Source organism: Marmota flaviventris, chromosome 9, assembly GCF_047511675.1.
Source record: "Marmota flaviventris isolate mMarFla1 chromosome 9, mMarFla1.hap1, whole genome shotgun sequence".
NCBI lineage: Eukaryota > Metazoa > Chordata > Mammalia > Rodentia > Sciuridae > Marmota > Marmota flaviventris.
Genome location: NC_092506.1, coordinates 110,634,650 through 110,647,994, shown reverse-complemented (window position 1 = coordinate 110,647,994; position 13,345 = coordinate 110,634,650). Strand labels below are relative to the sequence as shown.

The 13,345-nt window shown below is 41.6% G+C and overlaps 2 protein-coding genes across 5 annotated transcripts in view; one reads left to right on the top strand and one right to left on the bottom strand.

Moving 5' to 3' along the window:
- Window positions 1-3,246, bottom strand: part of Fam118b (family with sequence similarity 118 member B) — a 50,933-nt gene extending 47,687 nt beyond the window's left edge. The window contains exon 1 of one of the 4 annotated variants that reach the window (XM_027945411.3): window positions 3,143-3,246. The gene's annotated coding sequence lies outside the window, so the exon portion shown is untranslated. The remainder of the gene's footprint in view (window positions 1-3,142) is intronic. The other 3 variants (XM_027945416.2, XM_071616847.1, XM_027945413.2) reach the window with 3 other exon arrangements.
- A 54-nt stretch (window positions 3,247-3,300) lies between these two features.
- On the top strand, window positions 3,301-10,804 carry Rpusd4 (RNA pseudouridine synthase D4). Its single transcript, XM_027945535.2, has 7 exons — window positions 3,301-3,512; window positions 3,876-4,041; window positions 5,302-5,503; window positions 8,378-8,471; window positions 8,547-8,691; window positions 9,771-9,868; window positions 10,417-10,804. Exons 1-7 carry the CDS (start codon window positions 3,327-3,329, stop codon window positions 10,654-10,656), a joined length of 1,131 nt encoding a protein of 376 aa, XP_027801336.1. The 5' UTR covers window positions 3,301-3,326; the 3' UTR covers window positions 10,657-10,804.
- Window positions 10,805-13,345: the final 2,541 nt, after the last annotated feature.

The window sequence follows — 13,345 nt, the reverse complement described above, 5'->3', positions numbered from 1 at the left end:
TTGTTCCTGCACAGAGTGAAAAATAACCTTAAAAAATCAAGTTTTTTTAAATATTTATTTTATTTATTTATATGTGGTTCTGAGAATCGAACCCAGTGCCTCACACGGCTAGGCAAGCTCTCTGCCACTGAGCCACAACCCCAGCCCAAATTCTTCTTTATTTAATTATTTTGAGGGCACATATGGTGATATGTCAAAATCTACGTAAATAAGTTATATTTGAACAGAATTAGACTTCATAAAAATGAAGACCCATTAATAGAATCTTACACTGAGAAAACAGTTCAGACAAGGGTAGTCCCCAACCAAAAAGACAATGTGCAACTGTGAAGAAGTAGAAAAATGAATGCCTAAAATATCATCAATTGAATGAGGAAGAGGAAGGAGGCAACAGAGATTTTAAAAAAGAATGCTGGGCACAGTGGCACATTTGTATTTCCAGCTATTTAGGGGGCTGAGGCAGAAAGACTACAAGTTTGAGGCCAGCCTCAGCAACTCTGCAAGACCCTGTCTTAAAAAAGAATAGGCTGAAGATATGGCTTCATAGTAGAGTGCTTCTGGGCTCAATCCTCAGCACCACAGACTTACAAAAAAAGGAAAGAGACACATGATATTTGCATACATTCTTTATACTGAGACAACAGCTCACCAAGTGCCTAGCCTCATAAGAGAAACAAGGAAGTTGTAACTTCTGGACCCAAGTTGGCTAAAGCTAGTAAAGTGATAACAAAAACTTTTAATTCTTTAAATTCTTCTTACAAAGTTTCAACAAGAAAAACACAAAAGAAGAAGAAGAAAGAAAACAAAGGTTCCTTCTCCAGAAAAAAGTGACTAATGTTTTTATTCTCCAAGGCACTATGGTGTGTGCCTTGGGTTAACCTGAAACTGAATACAAGTTCTAAGTCAAGAAGCAATGACATCTGAGTTGGTTCTTTCTTTTGTTTTCTGTCACAGAATGCCTTTTTTTTTGGTACTGGGGATTGAACTCAGGGACACTCAACCACTGAGCCACAATCCCAGCCCTATTTTGCGTTTTATTTAAAGACAGGGTCTCATTGAGTTGCTTAGCACCTCGCTGTGCTGAGGCTGACTCTGAACCTGAGGATCCTCCTATCTCAGCCTCCCTAGCCGCTAGGATTACTGGCCAGAATGCCAATTCTTTAGAAGTATTTCTTGAATGCCAAAAGGCAGAAAGATTCTCCCAGTACTTTCACTCACACCACAAAAATCCTGTATAGAAAACAGGTTTGTAATTAATGTAATGGTATGCATTAAAACTCTGAAGTCCAAATTTCAGGGTCCTTGGAAAAGGGACTTCATGTAACTAAGTAACAAGGCATGTGCAACAGTTTAATAAAATTAGAACCTGGGTCAGGTGCATATAGATAAAGGGTAGTAATTTTTTAGGGTGGAATTTCTCAAGATTTATAAATTTATGTTCTGTGAATTTACTGGGGAAAACAAAAACAAACAATAATAGAAGGGGAAACACTGGTTGTTTCTCAATCTCCCTTGGAGTTCTTTGTATTTATATCCAGATCATTTATCTTATCACAGAAACACACACGATTTTTTCCATATTCCTTACAAATATATTTACCCCTATCTTTACTCTTCAGGTCCAAAACTGACAGAAATAAGACAATTCAAAAAGTTTAGAAACACCTAATATGTCCATGATGTACTTCAACCTCCTAACAAATATTTGTGAACTTACTAAATGCTAGGTATGGGGGACAGTCCTCAAAGGACTCACAAATCAACAGTAGTTGCCAATGATATATCTTTTTTTTTTAAGCATTTAAATCTTTTTTTCCATATCTTTATTTTTATTTATTTTTATGTGATGCTGAGGATCGAACCCAGTGCCTCACATGTGCGAGGCAAGTGCTCTGCCACTGAGCCACAGCCCCAGCCCGCCAATGATGTATCTTGACTTGCATAACTAAATGGATTCAAACAAAACACAGTACCTTGCAGGGCAAAGGGTCCACTAGAATAGGGCACAGCCTCATTACTGATCACATAGATTGCAGCATCCCAGATAGCTTCCCTGCTACAATCGGTCCTGCATTTAAGTGTCACATTCATTTCCAGAATTCCACTTCCAAGGAGTCTCTCACGAAGCTTCAAAGACTCAGCTACCCATCATTTATAGTTTAAACTCTTCAACTTAAGGTCTTCATTAGGCTAGTTCCATCTGTTCAACTTTGTTTTATGCTCAATTACTCCCTTCTGTCAATCTCTTTTGGAGAGGAATGCCCTAAACCTAATTCACTTCCTATTCTCTTAACTCCCCAAGCAGACCTCCTGCTATCCTTCTACCGTCATTTCAGTTTCATTGGTTTTTCTCAAGACATTCTTTCAGAACTCAGCACAGCATTACCTTTATTCTTAACGAAAGGCACGTACATCCCAAGGTATTTTTAAGACTACCATCCCAAACAGATGTTCATCTTCCCAGCCGTCCCTTAAGTGAAATCAGAGGAAGTCGCTTGCAGTTCAGGCATGGGAGTCCCAACACTGCATCTTGTAAGAAGAAGAAAGCGTTTGGGGCAGCAAACTACGGAGGGGAAAAATAAAGCAAAAGGGAGAAAGGAAGGTCGGTGCCCTGTACTTCGTCTTTTCTCTGTGAAGAGTGGAGAAGATAAGGAGGAGGAGACCGCAAGAAATGAATTCCTGAGGAAGGACAGAAGAAACCCATGTGCTCCCTTCGCAGGAAATTCGGGCTAGGGGCTTTGGATGAAAGAAGGGACCATCATCCTTGGGAGAGGAAGAGAGGGCAGGTTACAATACGAACAAAGACATAGAGTCGGAAGGCGAGAGGTGGAGACGCTAGAGATCCGGGCATCTCCGGAGGTCGAGCGGTAAGGAAACAGGAGGGGACACGCCGCGTCCCCGCCAAGGATGTGGTTGCCAAGAGGGACGAAGTAGGTGCCTGAGAAGACAGTGGGGCAAGCGTCTGTGGGGTTTCTCTTCTAAGAGGGTGCGGGGGCGGGGAAGTGTTTTTGATTGGAGTTGTGTCCCAAACGGAGAACCGCTTTCCTGGGCTGTGTTTTCCAAGAACCGAGATCCTGGGGACGCGGAAAACGTTGAGGCACGGACATTGCCCAGCCCCAGCCCGGCTTCCCCAGACACTCACCGCGTCTCCTCCAAACGCCACGGCTTCAGCTGCAGCTACCGGCCGGCGCAGCCGCACTGAGCGCGCACCGCCCACGTGACCCGCAGGTCCCGCCCTCTACACGTGACCCGAGGAGCCCACCCACTCCCTCCACCCTGTTGTCACTCTTCTCCACGTGGTCGTAGCTTGCCCCTCCCTAGGTAAGATGGCGGCGCCCAGCTGTACTGTGTCTGGCGCCTGGGTCCGGGGTACCGGCCCGCGTTTGGGGAGTCTTTTCACTCTCGTCTCAAAGCCATTTTGTTCCACCGCTGCTGCTACTAGGCCTCTGAATGCCCAGAGACTAGCGGAGAGGCTCCGAGCCCAGAAACGGGAACAAGAGAAGAAAAAGCCGGTAAGCCCGGAAGGTCCACGACTCCCAACAGGCAGTGCGCACAGTTTCCCAGGCAGGGTGTGAGGTAGGAGGGTCCTTGGGCGGCAAGTAAGTAAAGGTAGGAGAATGGGCAGACCGCGGAGACGGTAGGTCTGTAGGGTTACGTGGCCTTCAGGTGGGCTGGGTCTTTGCTGTTGCCAGGCTCAGTTCCGACCACCGCGTAGGTACGAATGTGAGAGAGACTCGAGCTTCTTGAGGAAGACCTGAGTCTAACGCAGAGATACAGGCAATCCCTACCCAAATTCTCACGCTTATTGAGGGCCTTCCCTTCTGTTTCGCTTACTACTAGTCACCAGGCATTCCCACCTCTCCTTCTCTCCGTAGGAACCGACAAACCGTATTCAACGGAGAGTGCAAGAACTCGTGCGGTTCACACGGCAGCTGCAGCGAGTTCACCCTAACGTCCTTGCAAAGGCACTGAGCCGAGGGATTCTCCACCAGGATGAGGACCTTGTGGTCATCAATAAGCCCTACGGTCTTCCTGTCCATGGTAAGAACCATGTGGGCAAGGGAGCGGGACCTGTTACTGCTTTCTGCCACAACTAGGGGCATTTATGAAGTATTACAGGTGAGGCACTCTTGCATTCAAATTAATTAAACCTTTGTAGAGTATTATCCTTTATAAGACACTGCCAAGGGCACAAACATAAATAAGGTAAACCCATTTCCAAACATTTGACAGCAGTCATTCCTGGAATGTTGTGTGCAGACTACCACAGGGACTATTGTAGAAAAATATAAAGACTGTGTGTTCTTAGTCCTCAGGTTATTTTTCATCAAAACTGGGAAAGAGAGAAAGGTGCAGTGGCAAGTACCTGTAATTCCAGATACTTGAGAAGCTGAGGCAGCAGGATTGGGAGTTCTAGGCAAACCTGGGCAGCTTAGACCCTGTTTCACAAATAAACACACAAAACTGGGAAAGAGAAAATAACACAAAATACATAATAATATTTTTAAAAGGTGTGTTTGTGGTGGAGTATGCCAAATAAAACTTCTGGAACTTAACAGGACACTCAGATGTCTTTAAATAACTAAACGTTGAATGTAGTGATAAGGAACAGCTGAAGTGAGTCAGAAAAGTTTGATAGGGTAAAATGTATTCGTGAAAAAGGTGGAGAGAGAGAAGGAATATTTTTTCTAGAAGAAGGTAATCCTTTGGGGGAAGTTAAGAGAAAGTTGTCCATAAAGACAAAGAATTAAAGCGGTACTTTACATGAGTTTTTTCCTCTTCCAAAAGCAATTTCTTGCCTTATCATTCCCCAGTGAGATTATTTTCCAGTTATTTACCTCCCTCTTTTTTTTTCTTTTACATGAGAAAACAAAATTGGAAATACAAGTAATCTGTCTGAGGTCAAGTGGCTAGTTAGGTGAGTACAAAAAGGAGAAACCAGGAATGTCTAATCCCAAACCCCATCACCGTAACCACTCTTCTGCAATGCCTAAGAGGGCCTATGGTCCTGCAAAGTATATCCAGAAGAAAGCCACATAATCTAGGACAGTCTTTCTCAAATTTTAATTGCCTGTAAGTCACTTGGGCAGTTTGTTAAAAGGCAGATTCTGACTTAGTAGCCTGTATTGGGGACTTTAGATTCATTTATAGCTAGAGAGGTCTTTAGATATACTGATATTGCTAGCCCTTCCTACACTTCAGTAGTATTTCTCTAGAACACATTGACAGTTTATGCATGAGGACTTTTCTCCTAAGTTAGTTCTTTGGTAAAAGCTCTCAAACTTCTGTCTTTTTCCTTAGGTGGCCCTGGGGTCCAGCTCTGCATTAGTGATGTACTGCCCATCCTGGCAAAGATGCTTCATGGCCACAAGGCAGAGCCCTTACATCTGTGCCACCGGCTAGACAAGGAAACCACAGGCGTAATGGTGTTGGCTTGGGAGAAAGATGTGGCACATCAAGTCCAAGAGTTGTTTAGAACCCGTCAGGTGGCAAAGAAGTACTGGTATGAGGATCATTGATGGAAGTAGAGGTGGTATAAATGGAGGAATCTTTTCTGTTCCTCATCATACAGCAGCAACTATTAGTAGAAGGCCCTGCACTATCACCTATTAGGATATAAAAAATACTTAAAACAGATTTGGTGTTTAGAACGTTAAATAAAATAGTGGTTTTTAATTATGATTGTACATCAAAACTATCAAAATTAATTGTACAGGAAATATATGATTTCATTTTTGGTTGAAATAGTGAAACAAAGACAAAAGCCTCTGGAGAATCAACCCACTCTGCCATTCTAGTCTCTTCCCTTGAAGTAGCAACCACTGTGATCTATTTAATTTTTGTTTCTCTGGTCCTTACTCAATTCATTTACACATGTCTTGTATATGCGGTATTTGTGTATGTACTTACATACACTTATGAATACACATATATCACACATTTAGATATACTTATTCGTATATTTTTCACATTGTACAATTTGCATACTTGTCCCCCCCCCACACACATACACACGTACATATATACTTAATTTGTGTCTTAGGGATCTTTCCATATAAGTCTACCTCATTTTTTTTTTTTTTTTAATAAAAAGGATACATGAGTCAATAGAGAAACCCACTGTTCTGCATTTCAGCAATTTCCTTCCCCAAAGGCAATACTTCTACCAGTATCTTTTGTAAACTTTTAAGTGTTATACTGGGCATACATAAACATTATTATATGGCAACACATTTATGCACTGCTTTGTACCCTGCTGATTTCATCTGGATCAAATATCTTGGAGAGCATTTTGTGTTGTACATTTAAAGCTGTTCCCTTTGTAGTGACTCTGTTATTCTACTGTATGAATAGATGTTTAGATAACTTCCCATTTTTCAGAGTCTATTGTAAAGAATATGTGAATATATATTAACTCATTTTTTGTTGCTGTAACAATACTTGAGCTTAGGTAATTTATAAAGTAAAGAGGTTTATTTTGGCTTATAGTACTGGGGGCTAGGAAGTCCAAGCGCATGAGCTGGTGTGCTGCTTCAACTCATGGCAGAAAGTGGTAGGGTAAGTGGGCATGTGTGGAAGAGAGGAAACAGGAGGGCAGCCTTGCTTTATAGTGGTCCACACATGTGGTAATGATCCAGCATGCATCCTTCTCAACGTCCTGATCACCTCTTAAATTGCCTACCTTCCAATACCACTCAGCGGCAATTAAATTTCAACATGAATTTTGGCAGGAACAAACCACATCTAAGCCATGGCAATATTTTTAGAATAAATTCCTGGAAACAATTGCTAGGTTGAAGGGTATGCATATTTGATATTTTAATAGTCCCCAAAGTGCTCTCCAAAAGTCACTTTATACTCTCATGAGTGGTGGTCTATACCTACTTCCCCTTATACTAACCAAAGCGTTTTTAAAAAGCTTGCCACTCTGATGGGTTAAAAAAAAAAAAAAAAAAGATCTTTTTTATTTCCCTATGTACTAGTGATATTTGCTGTCTTTTTGCATTTATTGGTTGGTTGAGTTTCCCTTTCTTGGAATAATAGACTGTTTACTTCTCCTTTTCCTATTTTCATATTGGGTTATTATTTTCTGTTTGCTTTACAAATATTTATATTTTGGATATTAGTCCTTTTTTTGTTTTTTTTTTTTTTTTTTTTACAGATTTTGTGATCTGGGGAGCCCTTTAAAAATCTGCGTGCTTAAGACCCACCCACAGAGGTTCTGATTCATAAATCTGGTGGCTGTGGAGATTGGTGTCTATTTTTTTTTTAAAAAAGCTCATAAACAGGAGGTGGGGATGTAGCACAGTGGTAGAACACTTGCCTAGCATATGTGAGGCCCTGGGTTTGATCTCTAGTATTGCAAGAGAAAAAAAGTCCTAAAAAGCTCTGTAAATGTCTAGAATATACAATCAAATTTAAGAACCATTATAATAAGAGATCATTCTTGGAGAGTCTCACATGATTCTCTTTGGTATAATGCTTAATCTGAAAACTGGATACAACTTAATATTCTTAAGTCTTTTACTATTAATGTCATGAATACTAATTATAGAATGTTGGGGAAGGATAAAAAATTATATTAATTACGTGGTCTTTTATTCCAGCATTTAAGAGTGGATATGTGGTTAAAAGAAAATTGGGGGGCTGGGGTTATGGCTCAGTAGTAGAACACTTGTCTGGTATGTGTGAGGTACCGGGTTCAATTCTCAGCACCACATAACAATAAACAAAGTAAAGGTATTGTTTCCATATACAAATAAAAAATTAAAAAAAAGAAAATTGGGAGAATAGGGTTCTGGTGTGTCCTTTTTTTGTTTTTTTCCTTTGGGTACTAGGGATTGAACTTGGGGGCACTCAACCACTGAGCCACATTCTCAGCCCTATTTTGTATTTTATTTAGAGACAGGGTCTCACTTGAGTTGCTTAGCACCTTGCTGTTGCTGAGGCTGCCATTGAACCTGTGACCCTCCTTCTCAGTCTCCCAGGCCACTGGGATTATAGGCGTGCACCACCACGCCTGGCTCTGTTTTTCTTTTTTTAAGTAATAAAAGATAGTGGGTTCTGATCATAGACTAAATGAATAAATGGATCTAATGACAAACTCAGAGGACCACTCCTACCATATTTGTCACATAGGTAAATCAGAACTTTACTGTGCCCCCAGAAAGTCACAGGAACTTCAGCCACAACAGTCACCCATTCTGAATCTCTTATTGGTGGTCTCCTTCTCGTCTCATCACAGACAGGCATAAAAGTTCATAAGAAGTACCCATGTTAGTGCAGAAGGTCTGGAGTGAAATCCTCTATACAGGCAAATCCAAGAGCTCTTATCTGCCTTATGTGACTAAAGCAACCATCTGTGTGTCTCCATTAGGGCCATCACTGTGCATGTCCCCGTGCCCTCGGCAGGAGTCGTGGATATTCCCATCATTGAGAAGGAGGTGCAAGGCCAGCAGCAACACCACAAGGTGGGTGAGCTGCCTTCCTGCGGTATGGGTTTCTGTTCTTCCTTGGAAATCATATCTTGATTACTTTATGTTTAGATGACGGTGTCCCCGAGCTACCGCATGAACAGTGGTAAGATGGTCAAAGTACGGACCAACCGGAACGCCCACATTGCCATGACTCAGTACCAGGTGCTCAGCAGCACTCTGTCCTCTGCCCTCGTGGAGCTCCAGCCTGTAACTGGTGAGGGTGCCCCCATTCTGATGCAAGGTGGCTACCGTACTTTGTCCAGGGCCTTGTGCTTGACTCTGCCCTTGTTATGAGACACTGATACTGTGGGTGGGATGAAGGGTAGCTTATTTATATGGCCATGGGCTTTTGGTACTGCTCTGAGACAAGTGTCCCCAGAGGGATCATTGTGGGTAGCAGAAGGCTACATTTTGGATACCTTTATTTGAAAATACAGTTGGGTATGGTCATGCAGGCCTTCAATCCTATGTATTCAGGAGGCTGAGAAACAGTGAGTAATACAAGTTTGAGGCCAGCCTTGGCAATTTAGTGAGACTCTGTCCCAAAATAAAAAGGAGTGAGGATGTAGCTCAGTGATAAAGTACCCTTGGGTTCAATGCTCAGTACAAAAAAAGGGAGTTAAAGAAAATTCTGATATATACTACAACCTGGGTGAATCATGAAGACATTATACTAAGTAAAATAAGCTAGATACAAAAGCACAAATGCTGTATGATTCCACTTATATGAGGTACCAAGAGTAGTAAGATTCACAGAAACAAAGTAGAGTGGTGGTTGCCAAAAGCTTGGGGTCGGGGTTGAGAGAAAGAAGGAAGTGATGGGGAATTATTGTGTAATGGGTTCAGAGTTTCAGTTTGGAAAGATGAAAATCTTTGAGAAATGGATGCTGGTGAAATGCTTTGAGAAATGGATGCTGATGCTGCAAAACAATGTGAATATACCTAATATTATAAATTGCATACTTCAGTAGTTAAAATGGGAAATTTTATGTATATTTTACTGCAGTTTTAAAATGTGCAGAAGAATACTATTTATTATTATGTAGTAACATTATTAAAAAGTCAGGGTAATGGTGGATGCCAACTTCATGGGGTGATTATCTAAAGTGTTTATAATGTTCATTTCTTAAGCTGGTTGATGCTGCACAGCTTATAGCTTGTTACAGTATTCCTCATAACTTATTGTAGTTAGGTCTTTGCCAGTTTACTGAGCTTTGATTTAATATGATTTGAAGCAGATTCCAGCACTGACATTGTTTCTGTAGTTTCTCATAAGTCCTTCTCTTTCTCAAGGAGTGAAACATCAACTTCGAGTTCACCTGTCTTTTGGATTGGATTGCCCAGTCCTTGGTGATCACAAGTACTCAGACTGGAATAGATTGGCCCCTCAGGTAACACTGGTTTAACAGGGAGTATTAAACAAATAAGGGAGAGCACTTGAGTTTTCTTTTTGTTAAAATCCTGAAGTAAGCCATGGAAAGTATTGTTTCCAGGCTTGGCACTATATTGATTATCTAACTTTACAGAATTTAGAAACAGATCTCATTCTCATGGAGCTTCAGAATCTATGAGCAAAACCTTACTCCTTTATTTGATCAGCATCAGATTTTGTTGTGATGCTGTGGGCAAGGGGAAGAAATCTTCCTGAAACTAAAAGCTACCTTTCATGCTAAAGAAATATGGATTAACTTTTTTCATCATTTAATGTTGTAGTTTATTCTCTTGCAGGGCCAGAGTATGAGCCCATAAAATTTCTTTGGTCTGGTTTTTTCTTACCTGTTTCTGAGCCCTTCCTAGACATGCCACTAAAGCAGACTATCCATTACTGGGATTTCCAGGGGGTTAGTTAGTTTTAGGTGGGAGTCCTCTGACTCTGCATGCTGGTCAAGGGTGGACAAGGGTAGTCTTGCTCACAAGGGTCTGTCTTGTCTTTGTGTAGAAGCTTCCTGTTGGCATTCTGAAGAAGTTGGGGCTGGAACAGTCAAAGGCCCGCCACATCCCCCTTCATCTGCATGCCCGGCAGTTGATGCTGCCTGCCCTGGGGTCCAGGAAGGAGGAACTCCATTTGGTCTGTAGGCTTCCTCACTTCTTTGCACGTTCTCTGCGTCGTCTCGGTTTAGAGATTCCAAATCAAGATCAAATTGGGGACAATGAAGCCAGGCATCTGAGAGCACAGTGAAGACTGTTTGGCCCTTGAACTCTGCTTTGTTTCGTGGACTGTTGTAACTTCTCACTTGGAACAGACTCCAGAAGAGCCTGGTGGCATAAATTGAAGAAACTCAGCTGTGTCAGGGCTTTTAATGGAGAATAAAATCTATTCACTGAGAGTTTGAGCGTTCTATGAAAAAGCCTGCTGGAAATCTCCCCACCACAGGGTCTCCTTGCCAAGATGCAAGAGAGCCCAGGACCAAGGTGATTGGTACAGTAATGGAAAAAAGGAGAACTAAAGGACAAAATCTGTGGTCAGGAATTGTTTTCATCCCACATCTTGAGCTATCAGGGAGATTCTTGTCATTGTAAAGAACATAATGGTTAAACACATTTACGGAATCCAGAATTCTTTCCGGCTATCAATGGAGTCCTCACTGTACTAGTGATTATGGAATCCAGGAAGGGAATGTTCAGGGTCTGGATGGGGTAGGGCTTTTGATAAGAAAGCAGGTGTAAATGGCAGGCAGCTAACAAATGAGTGAAGCTGCCAGATGTAAGGCAGTGGTGGGGACAAACCTAGGAGCTCTCACGTTTTTTTTTTGTTTGTTTGTTTCATTTTTTGATACTAGGGATTGAAACCAGCAGCGATTAGGCACTGAGCTACACCCCCAGCCCTTTTCGTATTTTAGAGACAGGGTCTCGCTAAATTGCTGAGGCTGGTTTGAACCCTTGCCTCAGCCTCCTGAGCTGCTGGGATTATAGGCGTGGACCCCTGTGCCAGGCTTCACACACTGTTTTAATAGTTGTTAGCTCCAGGTGGTTGTTACCCTGTGGAGGCAGATTTAAAAAATTTTTTTTTCAGAGAATAAGGCAATCTAGAAGCTATGTGAACTCCTAGCCAATTGCCAGCTAAATCAAATTTTTAAAAAGACACTTAGCCGAGCATATTTGCAGAATGAATTTTGTCTACAGGTTGCTAGTTTGCAATCTGTGTTTAATGAATAGTAAGTGTAAAAGTTGGGGGAGAGAAGCCATCTTGAAAGTTTTAGTTCAGTAGCTGGTATTTCAGCTGCCATATGTCCTTTCAGACTAGGGGATGGCTTTGGTTAATTCAAAAGTGTGTGGTTAGAAGGGAGCTGCCATTTAAAAAAATTCTTTGTTTTGAAAACAAGCCTCCTGTTCTTAGTTCTCAGGAAGGAGATGGCTATGCCCAACACCACTAGTGTACAAGTTTCCTTGGCCTCCCTGCTCAGTTGATCCCTCCAGCTCTCTTTTCTTCTTACACCCAGTTGTCTAATACGCAGATACATCGCACACTACTTTGGGCTGAGCTGAAGAAAGTTGGAGTGACAGCACATTGGAGAGAAAAGCCCCAGAATAGCTTTTATATGCTCCCTCTGTATATAAGGTACTCCTTCTATTCATGGTTTCTCGCTCCACGGTTTCAGTCACCTGTGGTCAACCACAGTCTGAAAATATTAGATGGAAAAGGTCAGAAATAATTCTTAAGTTTTAAATTGCACACCATTTTGAGTAGCATGATGAAATCTTGCACTGTCCCTCTATCCCATTTGGGATGTGAATCATCCCATTGTCTGGTGTTTCCATGCTATACATGTTACCCATTATTTAGTCACTTAGTAGCTCTTAGTTATCAGATCACCTTTCTCAGTATCAGTATTGGTGTTCAAGTAGCATTTTTACCAGTCTCTTACTGTACCTAAGTTAAACTTGATCCCAGGTTTCCGTGTAGGAAAAATATATAGAGAGTGGTGATATCCATGGTTTCAGGCGTCCACTGGGGGTCTTGGAATGTATCCCCCTTGAATCAGGGGGATTTCTGTATTGTTAATACAGCTTTCTAAATGTCCTTCCCCATTTCTACACTGCTATTACTATGCATATTGAATTTAAGAGCACAGATGAGGTTGACTTTCTATAAGGCCTAAATATTTTGGCTGTTTAGTAAACTGTGATTCTCAAGATGGATTTTCCAAAGGGATAAGAATGTGACACTTAGGAACTATTAATAATTTACTTTGGCGTAGTGAGATGATCAGAAATGCCTACAAGAATGGAGAACTATATTAGCAGATGATGAGAATAAAAATTGGAAAATATGAAAAGATGCTAATCAGGACACACTTGGAAAGTGATATAGGATTTCTATCATTCTTCCAGTTGTGTTTCCTTTCAGTAGGGATGTATGGTCTATAATTTGGCACACTGAATATTTACTAGGTTGAAAGTAAATGGGGGCATTCACGTATCTCCAGAGGTCTTTCATTAACTGGGAAAATGTAATCAACTGTGATTGACAAGTGTAGAGCAGGGATGTCGCTCCCTAGTCTGGCACAAGCTACAGAGGTGGACAAAACCAGCTGTCAGTGTCCTTAATCTTACTCAGTGTCACCACGAATGCTACAGTGCCATTCTTTGTGATATTTTTAGCTTTTCATTGCTGTTTCATGTTGGTTTCTGGGCAGGGAGCTACCAAGAGAGAGACAGTTGGTATTTTGAGAGTTCCTAAGCTGCCCTGGTATATGGGTCTCTGCATTGGAAAATAGAGAAGCGTCTTTATCCCTACACTCAGGGCTGTCTCCCACCCTACCTGTTGAGTCATGGATTAGAATAACCTAGTAGGGGATTTGCAACTTTGGGAGTAAGGGTAGGAGAACAGACCGTATGATTTCAGTTTAAAATAAACATACTTTGTT

Excerpts from the sequence above, each read along its gene's own strand:
- Rpusd4 (XM_027945535.2), top strand. The coding sequence starts at position 3,327 with ATGGCGGCGCCCAGCTGTACTGTGTCTGGCGCCTGGGTCCGGGGTACC. Across the intron at positions 8,472-8,546 it reads GCCAGCAGCAACACCACAAG|ATGACGGTGTCCCCGAGCTA; the intron begins GTGGGTGAGCTG and ends CTTTATGTTTAG. Across the intron at positions 8,692-9,770 it reads GGAGCTCCAGCCTGTAACTG|GAGTGAAACATCAACTTCGA; the intron begins GTGAGGGTGCCC and ends CTCTTTCTCAAG.